This window comes from Melitaea cinxia, chromosome 21, assembly GCF_905220565.1.
Source record: "Melitaea cinxia chromosome 21, ilMelCinx1.1, whole genome shotgun sequence".
Lineage (NCBI taxonomy): Eukaryota > Metazoa > Arthropoda > Insecta > Lepidoptera > Nymphalidae > Melitaea > Melitaea cinxia.
In genome coordinates, this window is record NC_059414.1 from 6,614,342 (window position 1) to 6,636,262 (window position 21,921).

The 21,921-nt window shown below is 30.5% G+C and overlaps 2 protein-coding genes and 1 long non-coding RNA gene across 3 annotated transcripts; 2 read left to right on the forward strand and 1 right to left on the reverse strand.

Moving 5' to 3' along the window:
* Positions 1 to 705: 705 nt before the first annotated feature.
* On the reverse strand, positions 706 to 5,998 carry LOC123663906 (copper homeostasis protein CutC). The gene is made up of 4 exons (XM_045598549.1): positions 5,899 to 5,998; positions 2,448 to 2,593; positions 1,850 to 1,891; positions 706 to 1,750 (listed from the first exon to the last, which is right to left on the reverse strand). Exons 1-4 carry the CDS (start codon positions 5,933 to 5,935, stop codon positions 1,172 to 1,174), a joined length of 804 nt encoding a protein of 267 aa, XP_045454505.1. The 5' UTR covers positions 5,936 to 5,998; the 3' UTR covers positions 706 to 1,171.
* A 607-nt stretch (positions 5,999 to 6,605) lies between these two features.
* On the forward strand, positions 6,606 to 17,584 carry LOC123663823 (protein Pixie). Its single transcript, XM_045598461.1, has 12 exons — positions 6,606 to 6,679; positions 6,910 to 7,124; positions 7,529 to 7,744; positions 8,282 to 8,489; positions 8,855 to 9,041; positions 9,834 to 9,955; positions 10,580 to 10,680; positions 11,049 to 11,226; positions 14,733 to 14,854; positions 15,774 to 15,970; positions 16,321 to 16,555; positions 17,415 to 17,584. The coding sequence occupies exons 2-12, from the start codon at positions 6,912 to 6,914 to the stop codon at positions 17,460 to 17,462; spliced, it is 1,827 nt and encodes a 608-aa protein (XP_045454417.1). The 5' UTR covers positions 6,606 to 6,679; positions 6,910 to 6,911; the 3' UTR covers positions 17,463 to 17,584.
* A 1,262-nt stretch (positions 17,585 to 18,846) lies between these two features.
* LOC123663824 lies at positions 18,847 to 21,111 on the forward strand. The gene is made up of 3 exons (XR_006744708.1): positions 18,847 to 18,935; positions 20,316 to 20,516; positions 20,922 to 21,111. It is a non-coding gene; the product is annotated as an uncharacterized LOC123663824 (long non-coding RNA).
* The last annotated feature ends 810 nt before the right edge of the window (positions 21,112 to 21,921 follow it).

Here is a 21,921-nt window from a genome sequence, read left to right on the forward strand (position 1 = left end):
ACCACCGGGACGAGGTGGCGAATGCTAGCGCGACCCCATCTCGCCCCACCCAGGCGGACGACTGCTTACACGTGGTGGTTTTTTTAGTCAGTAGGAGTCTGACAACCCTCTGGCGCCCCCGCGCTGGAGGGTATCCATGAAGGATTTTCCCCACGTAAAAAAAAAGGTATGTACCAACCTACCTATATTATGCCTAATATGAAATTTCATGGTATCCGGAGTCGTTTAACCTTCGCCACGATATTGTATCTGTTTCTGACTGGGGTACTAATGGCATCATTAAGCCTCTGTAAATACTTCCCTAAAAATACGTAATGATAAATTACAAGCCATATTTATCGACGTTGTTACTATTTAGAAAGACATTTAGCTCTGCTCTAAAAGAACAGGATTTTTGAAGTAAAATTTCTTTACGCACGCTTGACTTGTGGAGTAAGCTAGCGAATGCGTGACGAGAGAGTTACGAAAAGTGAGATCGGGCGAGGCGAACGGAAGTTGATAGGGAGATATATTTTAGTGAAAATAGAAAGTTTGACTTCAGTCGTGTGGTCTAAAGCACACTCGTATTTATTTCCAATAATATTTTTTTACCTCAAATTCAAATTACGCCCGAGGGATAGATTTTAGAACGCCAAATCGCAACTCTGGTGAACAAGTAAAAAAGTTAAGTTCTAATGTATAATGTTCTATTTCTAATGTATTCAATGATGAATAATAAAATTAGTTTCACCTCGTTATATAAGAATATACAAACGTAGCGCCTAACTGCCAAATTCTCACAGATCTCATAACTCGGTATAAAAAATTGGTCTGCATTTGTCAATGTTTTATGGGGTTGTATGCGATTTTTTTCAACAGGGAAACACCACGCAATATTTATTGACTCTAAAAAAACGACATAGGAACGATCTTTCTGAGATTTTCTACATCACCAGCTTTTTATTTGAGCATAAAATTCACAATAAATATGCTTTTAGTCTTTTATTTATGTCTCTACTTATGAAAATTTTGTAAAACGAGTTTGAACTATTTAAGACTGCCGACGCTACCAACCTAGTTTATTTAAAATGGTTCCCAAACAACTGAAAATCATTGAGATGAGTTGCCTACTCATGTATCTCTATAAATGGTACTATTGTTATTATTCTTTTAACTGTATTAAAACACATAACTATGAATGACTTTTTATAATTTCTTTCAACATTTTTACAATACTTTCATCCGTCACGTAGATTTCATTAGTACCCATCTTCAAATCACTATTAACATCAACCAACAACTTTATTTTCCTACAAGAACTATGAATAATATAAAAACCCGACTCTACAAAAACATTGGCGTTATCACAATTTACACCAGCACCAGGCATTATTTCTATTTTATCACCATAATTCGCTAATAAGAACTTCAGAAGCTGAAGAGCCATCTCGTCGGCGGCAGAGGTTTTTTGTCCACTAGTCAAAACTCTATTAAATCCTAGAAAAATAATATCTGCAACGGCAGTCCTAGGATCCTTACACAAGTCAAATGCTCTGTGGAAAGTAACTGGTATGGGGCGTGCTTTTTCTATAACTTTAGTACAGTTTACAATGTCAATTTCCTGGTCATCTGTTAGTGCTCCAAAAACAAACCTATCGACGCCAAGTTCTTTGTAAAACTCTATGTCGGAGAGCATTGTTTTCATTTCGCTTTCATTATAGCAAAAATCTGATCCTCCTCTGCATCTTATCATAACGTTTACTTTACGTTTCTAGAAGCAAAACAGAACTGTTAAATATTATTCCATATTTCATAAAAAAATGTTTTACTTAAAATCACTTAATTTCAATCATTCTTTAACCAAACGTACCTTATTATTTTGCAGGTTATCCCATTTAGTTTCATTTTTAATCTAGAAGAAAACATAAAAAGATATTTAGCAAAATATCTATACCAATATTATAAAGAGGTAAAGTTTATAACTTTGTTTATATGTAGGGGATAATCTTCGCAAATACTGATTCGATCATGAAAAATCTTTCACTAACAGAAAGCTACACTATTCAGGAGTGACATAGGCTATATTTTATTGTAACTGAACAAAAAATTCAGCAAAGGATCAAAAGATTAAAATATAATATCAAAATGCCAAATAAACTAGCGCCATTTATCGCCACTTAGAAAACAATTTATTAGTCTTTCGACGATATTAATTTAGTCTTATTTTAGTCTATCGACGACGTTTTCTCGATTTTTGATAGATGGCGTTGAAGCAACATATTTATTTAAGCGCTATAAAATTTGTTCTTTAAAGTATGGTATTTGGTTAATATAATAAACGGTCGGCTAGTAAATTAATATTTTGAATACTTTATGTAAAGAATTTAATAACTAAATAACCAAGTAATACACTTTGTAATTTTTTTTAGTACAATATTTTAATAGAGTATGTTTTAAACTTTACTAACTAATTTTGTTATTTCCTTAACAAGTCCTGGAGAAGGAGTCAAACCGCCTTCTGCGAGTGAACTACATAATTCCAACTCATCTGCACCACCATTTAGAGCATTTATTGCTGATTCCAAAGAGTCTATACACACTTCTAATTTAGTACCTGTAACGTAGAAAATCTAATTTATTAATAGTAATGAAAGCTGACAAAAAAATAACAAATCACGAAAACATCTCGAATAATACACATCTACTATTATTATAAAGATAAAATATTTGATTTTTAGTTAGTTTGTAATGGATTAACTCAAAAACTACTGGAAAGATTTAAAAAATCTTTCACCGAGAAAATACTAGTAGAGTGACATACATATTATAATGGAAGAAAATAGACTAGCCAAAATAATTCAGCTCATCCGTACATCATCACCTATTCCTATCTTTAGAAACTATCGCGTTTACCGTTACAGATATATACCACCTTAACTCTTTTACTATTTAACTTAACTATTAATATATACTATAACTCTTAACTATTTGTATCTCTCTTATCCACGTCTCTCTCTTTGTTTCTGCTTGGTTTCTTACTGACGAAGATATACTTGTAAGTACAAAGTAAGTACCTACGAAGTAATTTTGCTAGTTTTTTTGCTGGGTTAAATTTTTTAAGTTAAAATTTCAAAAAATAAGCAAATAGTAGCAGATATTTTTTTTTTTTTTATTTCACTAGGTCGGCAAACAAGCGTACGGCTCACCTGATGGTAAGCGATTACCGTAGCTTATAGACACCTGTAACACCAGAAGCATCGCAAGCGCGTTGCCGACCCAATCCCCCCAGGAGCTCTGGTCACCTTACTCACCAACAGGAACACAATACTGCTTGAAAACAGTATTATTTTGCTGTGATCTTCTGTAAGGTCGAGGTCGAACAGGAAATTCCTGCTGTGCCCTACCTCAGTCAGACTTTATGCGTCTTTGCGTATATGAATTTTGTTAACGTATATCACACTTATAAAGTTAAAAAGCGTAGGAGAAGAAGGCGCTGGTGGATAACATCTATACACACGTAACATACTGACAGGCATACTGACTGAATGAACGCGAGAATGTGGACGCCGGGCCTTGCCTCGTCTACCGCCGGACCTCGCGACCTTTGACTCGCGCCCAAAAAACCGACTCTAGACGAGGCGGGGCGAGGCGCGGCGATGTGACGCGAGGGCTCCGACTAGACTCTCGTGCTCGCGTTCCCTCGCCTAACCTCGACGAGAGTGTAGAGCTAGCATTACAGAAACCCGTAAACATTCAAAGGTTCATATTACAATGAAAATCTTTGACAGGAGACGATACCATGCTATTTTTAATTTGTACAATTTTATTTTTGTGTTACCCACACATTAGGAAATTCTAAACATTTTTTAATATCGCTTAGACCGAATATAAAATCATCATATCAATAGTTTCGATCTAGCGAGTACATCGTTCCATAGCGTAATTGGCTAGAGCACCGACACGGTGAGTCGGAGATGCAGGTTTGATCCCTGCTGGTCGATTTTTTATATGATATTAAAAAATGTTTAGAATTTCCTAATGTGTGGGTAACACAAAAATAAAATCGTACAAGCTAGGGCGTACAAGCGTTTACCATCAGGTGAGCCGTACACTTGTTTTCCGACCTAGTTGTATAAAAATGTGTGTCAGCTCCGACGCACGACTGGAGTTTACTTCTTCTGATTGTCTAAATAGCCACAAAAAAGGCTTACTAGTCTAAGAAAAAGATTAATACCATATCAAATGGCAAATAAACGAGTCAAATAACGCAATCTATCGGAACCTAATGAGGTCGTCGTCTACGATGGTGTTCCGAAAAACGTAATGAGGTCATTCATTCAATAGATTTTATTCCTCATATTTATTTCATACCGGGGACCCTATATGAAAATCGATTCTTTAAAGACTAAACTCCAAAAAAAATATATGAAGAATGTGCATTTATTTATTGGTAAATAGACAAAAGAGCATAAAAATTGGTAACAAAAATTGATGTATTTGTTAAAAATGTTCTTTAGTAAAATTTGTTGGTTTATGCTTGTAATGAACAAATCAGTCAAACATCTTAATCTTAAATCGAATAGTATTTTGAAACCTATATGATCTTGAACTTATAACACTTTTTTTATTTCTCATACACAATATTTAAAAATAAATGTTTACTCATAAAAATTGATTTGTGTTTTTTTACACATATATTACACACAATAAAAAATATATTATTATTACAAATGAGTTCACATGAAATATTTATAAATAACTAAGCAACATCTAAAGTTTAACACGCATTGTAATGTGAGTCTCAAACACCAGAGTAACCTCTCTTTATGTTAAAACTATTTTACTAATAAAATTAGGTCATTATCTTCAATTAACTAAAGAAAGTAACCTTTACTCTTTTTATTCCTTTTCCTTCTATTAATATGACAAACTATACAACAAACTATAAATAGTAAAAATTATATATAATTAGGAGAATTATATATATAAGATAAACAATAATTTGACTAGCCTGTTGGCGCAGTTTGTAGTGCTTTCTGCTCCAGGGGTTGTGGGATCGATTCCGATGTATTTTTTTGTTTATGTATTATTTCTGTCTATGTTTATCAAAAAAATATTTAGCTATAACAGTCGCTGGCTAAGATCTAGACTAGGTAAAACCGAATTAGAAAAACCGAATTATGGGGTTTTTGGGTGTGGAGGGTGGAGGGTGTAGGAGAATCTATACAAGGTAACACTGTCACACCTCAAAACCCCATGGTTATGGAGATATCCATGGTTAAAGTTTTGAGGTTAGAAGAAGAATTTAAAGCTATTATAATACCTTTGAGCTCGTACTGTTTGCATTGTGTGACAAATCGACACTTTTAAACAAAATAACGCGTCAGACATAATATTCTAATAAAATTAGTAACATTGCGTGCTAGAATATAGGTTTAGAAATTCGAAAAATACCCAAAACGGAATCTGAGCACCCCACTGTCCACGTGGTCTTGGTCTGTCCTACCCCTAGAGTTTTTTTTATGCAGCGGAGGCGCGAAGGGAGGGCAGCCCTCGCCCGCAAGTGCGGAAGGGCTACACTTCCCGCAGCGCCGGAGCCAAGCGCTCCTCTAACTTTCGAAATTCTTCTTCTAACCTCAAAACTTTAACCATGGATATCTCAGAACCCCATGGTTATGGAGATCCATAACCATGGGGTTCTGAGGTGTGACAGTGGTACCAGGGGTAGCGTTCCCCACCCTCTCCCCCCCCCTTCCACCACGGTCCCGAAATTCGATTTTACCTAATCTAAAGCTTTACCTTATTAATTTAAATATTAATAATTGATTATTCGCCGACAGTAATGAAAGTCAGCTACAACAATGTTACTTGTTTATTATTATAAAGTTAACTGTTCTGAGGTTACTATACAAAACTTACTTTTCGATTCAAATTCCTTATCATCAGTCTTCGACATTGTCTTTGAAGAGCAATCTAATTAATATTTAGTTCGTTAAAACAGACAAAACTATAAAAGTTTACTTTTTTAAACTTAAGCCTCAAATGAATTATTATATATTTTCACGTTGGCATGAATTTTGAATTATAATTAAAAAATACAACCTTTAATTAATTCAATTCTTTGTTAATCGTTATGCTGGTTTATTTTTTTGCAACTTAAAACATAAAAACAATCTTTTTTATTAGTTCTTTGCGTAATGGCTTTTAGTTGTGTCAGTTTGACACATATCATTTCGCCAATGTCACGTCGGAAAAAACAATCTTTTCAAAAAAAATTTAAGTTAGTGACTCCCTCACACGTTACCAATATGATTTGTAATTATAATCGATTTTATATAAAAAGAATTTTCAATCGATTTAATGAAATTTTAAATTACTTTAAAAAATATTAATTATTCGTGTATTAGTTATTTTGTTAGTTTATTTCATAATTTTACTTCTTTTATTTGTATATTCAATTATGTAGCTAGTTTTTTAAATAAATAGGAAGGTATATGATTTTCCAACTATATTTACTCATAACTCTTGATATAAACTCTACTAACCATTTTATTCTACCGATTATCCAAACGCCTGTGATTTTCGATTTGTCATTTCACTTGAGTGAAACAATCTTCAATATTGTTCCTTTTGACATTACGAGACGTAAGGACACGCGAACGTAGGCAAAGTCTAGCCAACGTTCGCTGTAATTTATTAGGTATTTAGAATTGTATATCGTTATTACTTTTGCTAAACAATTGCCACATTCGCATTAAATGGTTAAAAATAATATTTTAAGTGATTACCTATTGATTATAATCTACCATATGATAATAGTTGAGGTTATTTTGAAGTTTTTGGAAATCGTGGCATATCGAATAAACTTTATATTAAAATTGCAAAATTAAATAGTTTACTGTGTTTTAATTTGTGATATTTGATTGTCAGTGATGTCTCGTAAAAAAGCCAATGAGGAGACGGACAAACTTACACGTATTGCGATTGTGAATGCTGATCGCTGTAAACCGAAAAGATGTAGGCAGGAGTGTAAGAAGAGTTGCCCTGTAGTGCGTATGGGAAAGCTTTGCATCGAAGTAACTCCTAACGACAAGATCGCGACCATATCAGAAGAACTGTGCATTGGTTGCGGTATTTGTGTCAAGGTTTGTAACATGTTACCGTAAACACACAATTCTTTCAGTAAAATTTCGAGCTATACTTTAACGATGGCTATCTAACTTAAAATATATTTGTAACGAATTGAAGATTTAGCTATAGTCATATGAAACTCATCAAACTAACACTCCAATAAGTTATATAAGTTTAATTTTAAGAATAATTATAATTAAATAATAATATTAAAACGATAATTTTGAATGGGAAATTAACAGTAAAGATGAATTACAATATAATTTCGAAATTTCTTGAAGAAATAGGTAATTTTAATAATTTAAATTTAAATTCATCAACTGATGATGATCTTGTATAGCTAGGATTGAATTATATTTAAAATATGTATTTCATTTAATGTATAACAAGTTAATCAACTAATGCCTTATTATTTCAGAAATGTCCTTTTGATGCTATCACCATTATTAACATCCCATCAAACTTAGATAAACATACAACTCATAGATACTCAAAGAACTCTTTCAAACTCCATCGACTGCCGATACCACGACCTGGAGAAGTTCTTGGTCTTGTAGGTCAGAACGGTATTGGAAAGTCAACTGCCTTGAAGATTCTTGCCGGGAAGCAAAAACCCAACTTGGGTAGATATGCTGTAAGTACTAAAATTTGGCAATTAATAAGATGTTCAAAGGGGGAGAAAAATAAGAATTGTCTCAAATTAAACTGTTACTATTAAAAAGTATAATCTTATGAAAATGTTATCACTGTAATTGGTTTTATGAAATTAATTTTGTATATAATGCTTTAAATAAGGCTAGGTTTAAAGATTATTTATTCTCATGAAGACAATTACATCACTTACATGAGAACACCAAATAAAAAAAAACCAAACAACAGACATTCGTTGTCACGAACAGTCAACCAACCAGACACCCCGGATCAATTAAAAAAACAAAAACATCACCACAATTTGAAAAACCACTATTATTCCATTCTACATACTCAGACAGATATTTTTGTAATATTATAATGAGACTGGCTTTTAAATTTAATATTATTTATTTAATCTAATTGCAAAAAAATTAAAAATTGAGAATATTAAAAAACACTAACTATATAAAACTCAGACAATTCCTACTTTACCAAATAAAAAGTATAAATTTATCATAATAATTTTCCATTTATCCAGGACCCTCCAGATTGGCAAGAGATTTTGTCTCATTTCCGTGGCTCTGAGCTTCAAAACTTCTTCACTAAAATCCTTGAAGATGACCTAAAGGCTCTTATCAAACCACAATATGTGGATCAAATTCCTAAAGCTGTGAAAGGAACGGTTGGTCAATTGCTCGATAAGAAGGATGAAAGAAATAATCAGGCTGAAATATGTGCTATGCTTGGTAAATATTTTTATGTTTATACATTTCTATGGTAATTAATTTTATGAAGTAGCTGAAGAAACTAAATTAACAAAAGAAATATTTGTTTAGTGAAATAAAATACTAAATTCTTAGTTTTTTTTTTTTTTTTTTTAAAATATTTAGAAATTTCTATTATTTGCAATTTAATGTCTTCATTGTGAAAATATCATTTATTTGTAATAATAGTAGAATTACACTATAAATAAAAACTAGGTTAAGCATATTCTTTACAACAACTTTTATTTAATTTTTTTATACATATAGTTCTAAAAAAAATTAAATCATATTTCCATTTAATTTATTGTGGTTACTTTAGATTTTATCATAGTTTTTGATGATTTCAGATTTAACCCATATTCGTAATCGTGAAATTGCGGCATTGTCTGGTGGAGAGCTACAGCGTTTCGCTTGTGCCATGGTTTGCATACAAAATGGCGACATATTCATGTTTGACGAACCATCTTCCTACTTAGATGTCAAGCAACGTTTGAATGCAGCTAGAACTATACGTTCGCTCATAGATCCTGATAAGTAAGTTGTGTTTTCAATTATAAATACAAAGAGAAGATCACACACTTTAGTCAGAATTTTAATATTATTTGGGTTTATAAAATTATGCATATCTGCATGACAATGCATATGAACATTTTAGATTCATACTTATTTATTGAAACTTAAATATATCATTAGTATACATTATTTTCATCACATTTGTGTACCAATCTCAATAGGAATTAGTTATTGAAACAGCATCCTTCACAATATTATAGCAAAATTAAAATAATGGCTTAATACTTTCTTAACTTTCATCTATGTAATCTATATTGTACCTGTTATATAACGTTAGTTATAAATATAATTTAACATTAATCTTATCTCTGTGTCTGTATATTTGTATTGGATAGCATTGATAAATGAATCCAATGATTGGATAATTTGTTGGAATGCACTATTAGGAAACACATTAGTTTGATTTTAAACCTTTTTTTATGTTACAAAGCCTGTTACCTCCTATGTAATTATTATATAGGATAGTAAAATGTCTTATTATGACATAAATAAAGGACAATATAATTAAATACATAGCTTAAACTGCATTGGTGGTATTTTGTGGAACTAGTGAAAGGCATTTAAAATTCACTTTCTATATTTAAAAAAAAGAACATGCTCAAAAGTAAATAATTTATGAGCAAAACTTATCGATTTTTAAATTGATTATAGAAACAGGCCTTAAATCTACTTAATAAAAAATTTGCATTGCTAGTTGTGTTAAAATATTTTGTTTTAAAGTGCAATGATTTATTATATCGAAATTGTTATCAGGTTCATTATAGTGGTAGAGCATGACTTGTCAGTTTTGGATTATTTGTCTGATTTCATCTGCTGTTTATATGGTGTTCCCGGTGCTTATGGTGTGGTTACTATGCCTTTCTCCGTTCGAGAAGGTATGTATTTAAAAATATTGTAATTAGGTAGGTAATTTCCAAATGAGGGTAAATATAAAAATTGTTTACAAACAGTTTTACATTTAAATGTTGTCATTGGTGTAATTGTTGAAAATTTAATTTTCATTATCTGTTAATATGAAATGGTTATAGTTTGTTACTTAAATATTCATGTAAACTAAACATATTTGAAATATTGAGTTACAAAAGTTACCATCTAAATGTTGTCTTTATATTTTTGTGTAGTCTAAAAAAACCATGTTGAATAGAAATAACATATAATTTAACATTCTATTTAAATTTAAATTCTTATTTATAAGTAAAAACTTACTATCAGACATGAATTTTAGAATGAATTGTTGAAAAAAAAAAAAAACAAAGTTGAAGTCATATAAACGAAGAACATTCTTATTAACATGTATTAATATATAATAATATATAGTCAACCCGCCTGCCCAGCGTGGTGACTATGGGCAAAACACATGAGTTCACGTTATTTTTGGTGTAAACTTGTAGAGGCCTATGTTTAGCAGTGGACTGTATAGGCTGTAATGATGATGATGAATATATGCATATTTTATTTTTATTTTATATCAATTCAGCTAATGGAAATAACAATTTCAGGTATAAATATTTTCCTTGATGGGTTTGTGCCCACTGAAAATATGAGATTCAGAACTGAATCACTTGTCTTCAAGGTAGCAGAATCTGCTACAGAGGAAGAGGTTGTTAAACGCATATTTTCTCAAATATTCTGTTTTGTACTTCACAACAAGCAAAAAAGTATAAAGAACAATTTTCAATAACATTTTTTAATTATTATTAAAGATTATTTCTATATGGATTCCCACTTTAATTTAAGAATGAAAGTTTTTTTTTCATCTATCTTTATTTAAGACATACTAAAATCAGCGTCAACATCTTTATGAATTATTTCTAAAAATCTAAAAATTTGGACACAGATTTTGATATATTTACACACACACACACACACACACATATATATATATATATATATATATATATATATATATATATATATATACATATATACATATATATACATGTTAAATGTTTTAATCAAATTGTACAGATAAAAAGGATGAACCACTATGATTACCCCGAAATGACTAAATCAATGGGTGACTTCAGCCTGCGTGTGATGCAAGGAGAATTTTCAGATTCTGAGATATTAGTGTTGCTTGGTGAGAATGGTACTGGTAAAACAACATTTATCAGAATGTTAGCCGGTAACTTGGAGCCTGATGAAGGTAATTATACTATTTATTTACTTACACTTTATTATATACCACAACTACATATTACACATTAATCATTTTTAAGATAATTACAGTCTGTGTAGCACAATGAGTGGACTTATGCCTAATTAGCCATTTCTTCCAATTAAATTAATTATTTACATTATTATGCTATTATACATTTTATACATATTGCATTATTGGTAGGATTTTCTTGTAAGATTAGTATTGATATAGTTAACTAACTTGAATACTACAGTACTACTTTACTCCTAATTTTGCTTTTTCATCCATAAAAGACATCCATTTACATAACTTTAAAATTGTCTTATTATAGAATAAATGATTAACAAACTGAATTATTTTAATAATACAATTTTACCTTTGTCAAAGGTAAAAGTTATTAATAAATTCTTAAATTAAAAGAAATCATTTATTTTTTAGCTCAAGCATAGGGTATTCCACTATGTTTGAAAAAGTACTTGAAAATGTGGATTTTCCAATAAAAAGCCACAAAAAAAATATTTCGGCAAAATAAACGCGCTTTCATGCCATAAAATTAAATTACATTTTAAACCTTTTTTATTTCCCCGAAAACGCTATCAGCCATTTTGGTGACGTAATATAGTTAATAATAAAAGTCGCGTCAAAAGACTGAACTCATTCAATACGTCAAAAGTTCAATACCTTATACATATACTCTTTGTCGTTCAACGTTACTAGCTACAAATATTTGGTGTTTTTGTGTAAAATAATGAATTACAATAGCTATCGTTGGTGTGTAGTGTCTAACAGTAAAAATACTAGCATTAAAAAAAAACTAATAAGTCTTAATTTGGCAGTAACATAAGGAATAAAACATAACCTAACACTTTCTAAACTTATTTTTCAAATAAGGTATACCTGGTATAGCTTACCTGGCGGCTCGTGTTTTAGGTCACGTGATATACATATTAAAATATACGACTTTTAATTTCAATATAATTAAACAATAATGTGCTTTTATGTTTCCAAATCAGAATATTTAAGTGTATTTCTTCATAAATTTCAATTATTATCAAATTTTATAATTTATTTTTCACTACCAAAAGTACCCTATTGTTGTTATAGTTTCTGCCCTTATTATAATTTTCAATTTAAATAAATTGACTAGCTCGTTGGCGCGGGTTGTGGGTTCAATTCCCATCCTGAGTCTGGATGTAATATATTTAAAAAAAAAAGGTTAAATTAATTTTATGTCAGATAAAAAATTTTCTAGTTACACACAATGCTCATTGAAATAACAAATCAAAAAACCTGTACTAAGTATATAAAAATTAATACATTAGTAGTTATTATTTGTTTGTCAACCTTATAAAATTTTAATAACTATTCGTAAGGAAATTAATCATTTGAATGTTATCATCATTCAATAATTTTTTAAACAAAATAATTTTGTATTTTCCGGACGAGAACTTTTTTCCAGTAAGCGTATCCGAGTGTTGAAATGATAGAATGTGGCAACACGAATTAGCTGTCAAATCTTTGTCATATGTCAAATGATAATGTCGGTTTTGTCGTGAAATCTACTGAAGTAATTGCTTTTAAAACGTTACTCTTTCATCATTTTAACATTATTACAGTGAAAAAGCGTTAATTGAAAAATAATAAAAATACATATTTCGTATAAGATGTAGATTACATTAGTGTTAAAACTATATAGGTTAATGCTAAATTTGTGTCAATGAGTAAACGTTAAGGCTTTATAATGGCTAGAACTGAATTATTTGATTTATTCTTTCATCCCGTGTTTCAAAAGTGTCTTAAACATGCCGAAGCATCTATGACTCCTGAAGGTAAATGTAAATATATATTAAAAAAATCTTATATGTTTGTAGTACATTTTGATCCAAATAAACAAAAAGAGAAAGAGTATCTTTACAGATACAATGACTTAATCAAATTAATAAAGAAAGTAAGGCCATTAAGTAGTAGGTTACATTGCATTTTATTAATAGAAATGTAAAATTTACAGTTTTCATTTAATGTATATGTGTAATAAATTATGTGTAATGTCTTTGTGAGTAGATAGTAAAAGTTTTAAAGAATTTTTTTCTTTTTTATAAATAAATTTCAAATAGAAAGCTTGTGTTTAAAAAGGTTTTTACTTTTAATTTATTTTTGACTTTTTGTTATCGCTGGACATGTTGTTCAGTCTGTTCATCTCTTTCAAGGCATTATTGTTGCAAGGTTGTTTGCAGGTTAATTTAGAATAATCTAATAGTTTTAAATTTAAAATCGATTATTTTACGATAATAGTTTAATTTGTATTTATTATTAGACAGCATAGGACATTTTATTCAAACTGTGTCACTTTTCTTACTTGTAGAATGTTTATACCCATCATAACTTCTAAACGAAAAGTCCGATCTGAATCATTTAAAGTGGAATTTACTCATTACATTATCAGCCTTAAATTATCAAATTATTTAAATGGATAAGTATTCATATACTACTATTCAATTTCACCCATATTTGAACTAATGTAAACAAAAACTGTTAGGGGGTGTCCATAAATTACGTGAGGTTTTTTTTAAATTTTCTGTCCCTCCCTCCCCCCTTGATGAGATTATTTTTTATTTACTAGTTAAGACTAGTAATCAACATTGCTGAGAGTTTAATTATAAGTGTAATAAAAATTTAACAATAGAATATCTAAATCGTAACTACTGTGATTAAAAAAAGAATATTAACTCTAATCAATCCATGGAGAATCATGCCATATGATTTTCAGTAAAATCATCTGCTCCTTCCCTAAGCCGTTGGTATAAAACAAATATGGTGGTTTACCAGTCAGTAAATGTATAACATCGAAGTATGAATGAAATTATTTTCTTTCGAACGAATTAGTGAATGATCTTAATCATATTACGATTACGCTTAAGATTAAATCTTAACCATGTACAATCTGGATTGGACCAAAATAGTATTTTTATTGTTATATTACTATATTTGTCGAGGCCCTCCCCCCCTCCCAACGTGAGATTAGATGAGATTTGACTCAACCCCCTCCCCCCCTCAAACATCTCACGTATTTTATGAACGACCCCTTATACTAAAATATTTAGTCTGCCATATTGGATTTAGACTGATGTCACTTTATTCAAATTATTCTTAGCATACCCTTTCGTTTGATACCCATATTGTAGAAGTGCATTTTAATGCATTATATGCATGCATTTTATGCAATTATTTTTAAATAACTAGTTCCCCTTGGATATGCCACCATGTTGGATTTAGAGGGACGTCACAAAGCTAACTATGCATTGTCATCCAAATTAAACTTGTATACAAAATTTTAGCTCAATTGGTTAAAAATATCTGCTGAAAGATTGAGTTGAAAGATTTAACCCAAATAAACACATAATACATACATTGCTAGTTAAATAAAAGCTTGTAAAAAATCACATTTAGGTTAGGTTATAAGAATTTGTTAGCAGCATGCCATTAATCCTATAAAATGTTCTAATGGGTTCTAGGTGCAAACCAATTGCCTCAGCTACATATTAGTTATAAGCCACAGAAAATCTCGCCAAAATCTCAAGGATTAGTGCGCAGTCTGCTTCATGACAAGATTAGAGATGCATACACACACCCACAGGTATATATTTTGTGTATGAAAAATTATTTTACGTGTTATCCAAATTTTCTTATTCTGTATTGTCCATTAATTAAAAAGTATTATTGACCAATCGAATATATATTACATGATTCTATTTGCATATAAAGCAAGGTCTAATTTTTAATTATATTGTGCTTTTAATGATTTGTATTTGCTCACCTAAGACACGCAGATATACGTTAGCATGTACCCTTTTTGTAATATTGTCGATCAACATGAATTGTAAGAAACATTGTTAACTATATCCGCAATAAAGGTTTAATAATAATTTGCTCACCGTTTTAATGGAAGAATATTTTAGAATGTTTATTGTATTTTTTATAAAAAAAAATTTAATGGATATTTTCTATTGCATAATCCTAACCTAGCTAACATTAGTTTCTTTGTTGTTTATTTCTTTATTGTTGTTGTCCTGTATTGAATGTATTGATTTGATTTAGAACATTAAATTGTAATATTATAAAGCTAAAGAGTTTGTTTGAACATGCTAATATCAAGGACTATTTGTGGGAGGTGTTGGACACAAAAAAATATTTTTGTCTCTTATAGTCCACAATTAAGGAAAGCTATATATTCTAGTATGGTATTTCCTCAAAATAACGTGTGTTAACAATGGTGCAAAGCTAGTCTTAAGATATATAAATTACGCATCACATTGGTCCACAATGGACTCCTAAACTACTTAACTGATTTTATTCAAATTTGCACACCATTGCAGTTTGATCCAACTTGAAAGATAGGCTATATTTTATTTTGATATGTGTAATTATTATATTTAAGAAAAAAAAAAAATAAGGTGATACAAAGTTCACCAGGTCAGTTAGTGGAATTATAAATCAAATCCATTATTAAATGTTTATTTAATATTGTTATGTAAAATGTATAATGTTTATTTCAGTTCATAACAGATGTAATGAAGCCTATGAAGATTGAAGAGATCATGGACCAGGAGGTACAGAATCTATCTGGTGGTGAATTGCAACGTGTCGCTTTGGTGCTTTGCCTTGGAAAACCAGCTGAGGTCTACCTCATTGACGAACCCTCAGCATACCTTGACTCTGAACAACGTTTGGTTGCTGCTAAAGTTATAAAACGGTAAATATTTGGTCAAATTTAGTTTTTTGTGCAGACTGATCCACTTTTGGGTCTGTTATTGTAATACAGTTTATTTATTGGTTTGCATACATTTTTAGATTCAATTTATGATTGCAAAAAATAATGCATGCTTATTTTAATACAGTTTATGATTTTATATATAATTTTTTAAAATTTTATTTAGGACCACGTGGAATATCTAGTTTATAATTATTGTTTACATATATTACAGAGATTAGGATAATGAACTTTAAAATGATACTGATTTTAATATTTTTTTAGTAATTAAAAGGTAACATTAACTATCCAACACTATAATAATATGCATAAAATTATAATAATTGTTTCAGATTCATTCTCCACGCTAAACGGACTGGTTTCGTAGTCGAGCACGATTTCATCATGGCTACGTATTTAGCTGATCGGGTTATAGTATTTGAAGGAACACCCTCTTCTTATGCAACAGCCCATGCACCGCAGTCTCTACTCAATGGCATGAACAAGTTCTTAGAGCTCCTTGGGATTACGTTCAGACGGGATCCGAACAATTTCAGACCTAGGATCAATAAGCATGCCTCAGTTAAGGTATAGTTACAGCCTTATCGTTAAGTAGATACTGTGTCTTGAGGTTTTCAACTGTCTAATTATAAAACTCAAAGAATTTCAGTATATAAGAAGTTATATGTTATTTTGAATCTTCTATATAACAAACTAACTGTGCCCTGCAGTTTCGTCCGCTTTAATTTGAAAAAAAAGTACTAAAATATTATATAACTTATAGTTGTCCACGGTAAATGGACAATTCAAAATAAAATTAACCAATAATTACTGAGATTAGCAGATTCAAACAAACAAAGTCAGCTTGATGATAGTATAGATGTCATCTGTTATTCTGAATACCTACATTAAATAACCTTTCCTTATCTTAAATAAAAAATTCATTCATAGGTTTTGTTTTTTACAAAACAAAAACATCCAATTCTCCATAATTACATTGTCTCCATTTTTTTTTCTTTTTTTATTTAATATGGGATTACATCATTCAACACTGAAAGAACTAAATACAACAATACTCAAAATATGTTATACTTAAAGTGTACTTAGCGCAAAGCTGTGTAAAGAATAAAAGTATATAGATTTAATAATGCTATGCAAGATACTAACCATATTTTTAACCAATAAAAATATAAGTTATCAAAATATAATAATCTTATTAGTATTTTAATACTGAAGAGCTTCTCATTATGCATTTTTACGTAAGTTTACTCAAAAAAGTACATCTTAAAGTAGCAGCATTATTTATCTCCACAGTAACTTACCAGATTGTTTTTATGTGTGGTGTACTGGCATTTTTATACCATTTTAATAGTATAAATTTTTTGTACACACACAATTATGTTAAGAAAGTTTTATTAATCTTACTAATGATTACTTGTTTTTACAGGACATAGAACAGAAACGGGCAGGCCAGTATTTCTTCTTGGAAGACTAATTGCTGTTATAAAGATATTTATATATGTATATTGAAGCTAATGCATCTGTCACAATGTTGATGGTCTGCCATCTGTGTATTTCCAAATGAATGTATTACTGTAATAAATCAATTTTTTACAATGTTTTATTTATTTTGGATAATCCTACTATCTAGGACTTTGTTCACCATTGTCACGCTGAGGGGTCCTTGAGGGTTCTTTTGAATATTGACGAAACAATCTTTGAAGCAAATGCAGACAACCAAAAAAAATTAAATCAAAAAGAAGAATACCGGACAACACATTTATTAATTTAATTGTGTGTACACATATATAATTTTCATCTCTTCTCGCAATGAAATATTTGAATTTACATAAAAGGTATCCAGAATCGTAGCTCGTAATATAAACTCAAATCGTGCCCTGTTTTAATAAAATCTACTCAGTAGTTTCGGTGTGAAGAGCGGCCAAGATACATATACATACAGACAGACAATAAAAAATAAATTTTTGGTTTCACATTTCAGTGTCCAATTTTTCAAAGTAAGATCAAATAAAATAGTATTCTTATTATATATTATATCCTTACATTAAAATTTTTGAAGTAAAGTTGACATCAGCGCTCAAATTCCGTGCTGATAAATATACCTAGTAACTTTGAGATAATAAATTCAGTGTTTTTTTTTTTCAATAATTTAGCTAAGTTAAATAAACGTGTGCAATAAACATTAAAATTTATTAGTTATGCGATAATAAGATATGCTGTACAATGGCTAGCGAACCATCATCGTTTACATTCTCAGTATCTTTTTTTGGACGTTCACTTAAAGAGTATATTTTTGCAAACCCATGGCAGTTACCTGTATTAAAACCTAATAAAACCACTATCACAGATAAGAATCAATTTTAAATTTATATAGGAATATTCCCTATTTTAAAATTATCAATATCTTCGATTCTGAGTAATGTAGTTAAGTAGGTACCTAATGATTAATAAATCATTAATCAATTGTATTGAACGCATGCCAAAGTGGAACTAAAAATAGATGGTACATAATTTCATATAATGCTTCGATGCGTTATGGATAACGTGACCATTTTTTTTCGTGTCAAAGCGGGACGCCTACGGAATTTTGTATATATAATAAATAAATACATTTATAGGGTACATCGGTGTAGATGTCATATTTAAGTGCAAAATAAAAATTATGGGTTAAAAGTGACTTAAAATAATTTATTGTTGTATCTTATCCTCACTGACATCTTATTCTTTCACCAACTTACCCTAAAAATAATATTTATAAATAATTTCGCAACAAAAAACTACTTTGCTACAGCAAAATCGGTCCATAACTTATGAAATAGTGTTGAGTGTAGTCGCCTAAAACGCTGATTGTCGCGGGTTCGACATTATTTTCTATAAATAGGTACTTTATACTTTGCCAATGTTAGAACATCCTTCAAACAACCATCATTTGGCTTTCTGCGAGCAGGTAAAAAAACTTATAATAAAACTAACAAGTTCCATAATATTGTTTTCGAATGTTAACAATCAATTTTTAAAATTTCTAATAAGTTCCTTAATTTAAATTAAAAAAAAATAGCAGCTGTCTACCATCGCATTACGCCAAAAATATATCGTTTTGTTTTGCCTGAACCAAAGTCGTGACAACTTATGTTAGGTCTCTAAAGTAGGATAGTGGGTTTATTATCCAGAAATTTTGTTTTTCTCCTTAGAGAATGTGAGTGTGTCTCTTTAGGGTTAATGTGAACTTACAAGTACTTATAGGTACATATGTACGAGTATAGAAAAGAACGGACGCGGTGTAATTTTCAATAAAATTGCTAAATGCATGATTGTGGTGTATCGACACGTGGTAGCTTATTATATGCAAAAAGACTTCAAAATAAAAAGATAACGTTTGTGTAGAATTCCAAGTAACTTTGCATACACTGCAGCATTTTTCAATGCGGATAGTAATTTACTGGAGATATTATGTTTATAATTCATAGGCAATATTTTACAACAACATATTTTTATAGGCTTTTTTTTAGTTTATTTGGTTTCGTAAAATAATTTTATACCTACCCAACCTACTAAGGGATTAAGATCTGAAATTAAATTTACAAAATTATTTTAAGAATTAAGAAGTACCTACACTAAGGGAAGTAAGTTAACGTATTGGTAACTATACGTGTTATATTTTACGACCTACGTCACGGTTTAACTCATTTCAATGTTTAATACGCAGACTGATTCATGATTTCCTTCAAGCTGATGATCTAATAATGATGAATAAGATCCGTGACGATTATGATTTCGTATTTTTGACCCACGTAACAAATCGAATTTTATGCATATGGCATATATACATACATACATACATATACTATATATGTTTTTAAAAAAAGGCACTAGCAATTACGAGCCCGTGGATGTCGTACAATAAATTTATAAAAAAAGCTATTTGACAGATAACGCTATTAAAGGGATAACGCTATTTGATGGATAACGCTATGCCAATGCTGCAATGTAATAAAAAACCGCTTGCGGTCGCCGTTATCCGCTAACGTTAATTGTTGCATAAGCAATAAAATGCTAGATGTTTTTAAAAAAAAGACACTCTAATTATGAGGCCGTGGATATTGTACAACAAAAAAACATACAATAGAGAAGCTTCTGCTGACAATAATTTATTGTGTCCCTATGACCTGCTACAAATGTCTTGCGGAAAGTGCTTCATCGTAATAAATGTTAAATAAAAATAAATATCGTCTAGTTTTTAAGGCATCGGACTCCTTTTTATCCGGATTTTCCTGGGCTTAAGCTCATTAAGCCTTTAGGTTGATCCACCTGTTTGTGTTTTTTATAGATGGAATTTACGCACTAGCATCGCCGCCGACGCGACGGGAGTTTGGAGCTCCCAATTATATAATAATTGGAGCTTCCAGCAGACTGCCAGACTATCAAACAAAACCCCATCTATTTTCCGGCGAAACCTTTTAGTGTGACCCCGTGGGGTCGCTTTCGCGTTCTACCACGACGCCCGGCCCCCGAGAAGCGCACGTACGCTGTATGTAGTAGGTACACTTTTAAGTTTTATCAATAATTTAAAAGGATAATTATATGAAACCGGATAGAATTACTTGTAGAAAAATAATAAATCTAGTAAGAGAGTTATTTATTTAGGTATTGATCTAATGATTTTTGGTCGTTTTCGTTTGCTTAGTTAATCTATAAGTATATATTACGCAGAGTATTTCGATGATAATTCTTGTTAAAATGTAAAGAAAAAATATTCTTGTACCTAAATCCGATGGGTGTTAAACTTCAAACAAACAAACAATACAAATTAACGATATTTCTATACCTACAAAATCATCAATCAATAGGTCGTATACTTTTTTCCATTACTAACAAACAATGCATACAAAAATATGCAATTAGGTATAATAAATATACAAGCTTTCCTACTTAGAAAGAAGCCTGTAAGGCTGTTGCAGCAATATGAGTGTTACCCGGCCGGCGCGGCGGCCCCGCAACGCAGTGAGGGCCTGCGGCTTGACGCTGGTGACATCATCGCTTACGTGAGACAGAGGATAACAATAGTTTTTAAAAATTTGCTTTTATGTGCTTTCATTAATACTAATAAAGATGTTATAAATTTATCATGCGTATCTATTTGTGGAGTCGTAGTTAATAAACCGCTATCAATCAAATTTTCTATTTGTATTAATAGAAGATGTGTTGATGAGTTATTTTATTATTTATGACGTTTGAAAAATTTTTTTAGTCTATTAATTTCTATACTCTTTTCATTTTTTTTTATATTTTAGACAGTGTAAGTTGTAGTTGAAGTTGTGTAGCAATGTAAGTAGGGAGCTTCTCAAAAATAGAGCATCACTTTCAGATTGATTCGAAATTTTGTATCCTGTTGCTACTATATTCAATCGTAGAATTGCATAGCTTTGGTGCTTTGGTAATCTAGAACTCGTTAGATCAATAATTCCATACTTACTTTAATTTTAACAAAGATATCATATTTGTGTTTGGCTTCTAAAGATAAGCTATGAACCTACACAGCCAATGAACATCTGATAGTGTAGATAAAGTTAAAATGGGCAAAATTACGATATAAAAATAAAAATAAAAATGCGTACAAAGTACACATGTCAGAAGTGAAACTTCTTTGGCAAACTAATTTTTAAGTCTCGTAATATATTTATACAAATCTAAAGCTTTAGATTTCCGTTCCAGTGATATCTAGTTAGTTTGCAATGTCAAAATCGATATTCATGTAACAACCTTTGTAGTTTCTATAGTATACGCTTGGTGACTGTTCGACAAAAACGTTTCACATCTTTGTGACGCTAATTTTATAAATATTACGTTTCATCCGTAAAAAAAATTACCATTTTATAATTATTTTTTTAGATCTGTTTAAGAAATAAAATGGCCCATAGGCATCACTAATTAAA

What these genes read in the sequence shown, in the direction of transcription:
- LOC123663823 (XM_045598461.1), top strand. Translation starts at nt 6,912, where the DNA reads ATGTCTCGTAAAAAAGCCAATGAGGAGACGGACAAACTTACACGTATT. An exon ending in TGAAATATGTGCTATGCTTG is followed by an intron (nt 8,490 to 8,854) that starts GTAAATATTTTT and finishes TGATGATTTCAG; the next exon opens with ATTTAACCCATATTCGTAAT. An exon ending in GCTGCTAAAGTTATAAAACG is followed by an intron (nt 15,971 to 16,320) that starts GTAAATATTTGG and finishes TAATTGTTTCAG; the next exon opens with ATTCATTCTCCACGCTAAAC.
- LOC123663906 (XM_045598549.1), bottom strand. Translation starts at nt 5,935, where the DNA reads ATGTCGAAGACTGATGATAAGGAATTTGAATCGAAAA. An exon ending in TTAAGGAAATAACAAAATTA is followed by an intron (nt 1,892 to 2,447) that starts GTTAGTAAAGTT and finishes GTTTTCTTCTAG; the next exon opens with ATTAAAAATGAAACTAAATG. An exon ending in ATAACCTGCAAAATAATAAG is followed by an intron (nt 1,751 to 1,849) that starts GTACGTTTGGTT and finishes TTTTGCTTCTAG; the next exon opens with AAACGTAAAGTAAACGTTAT.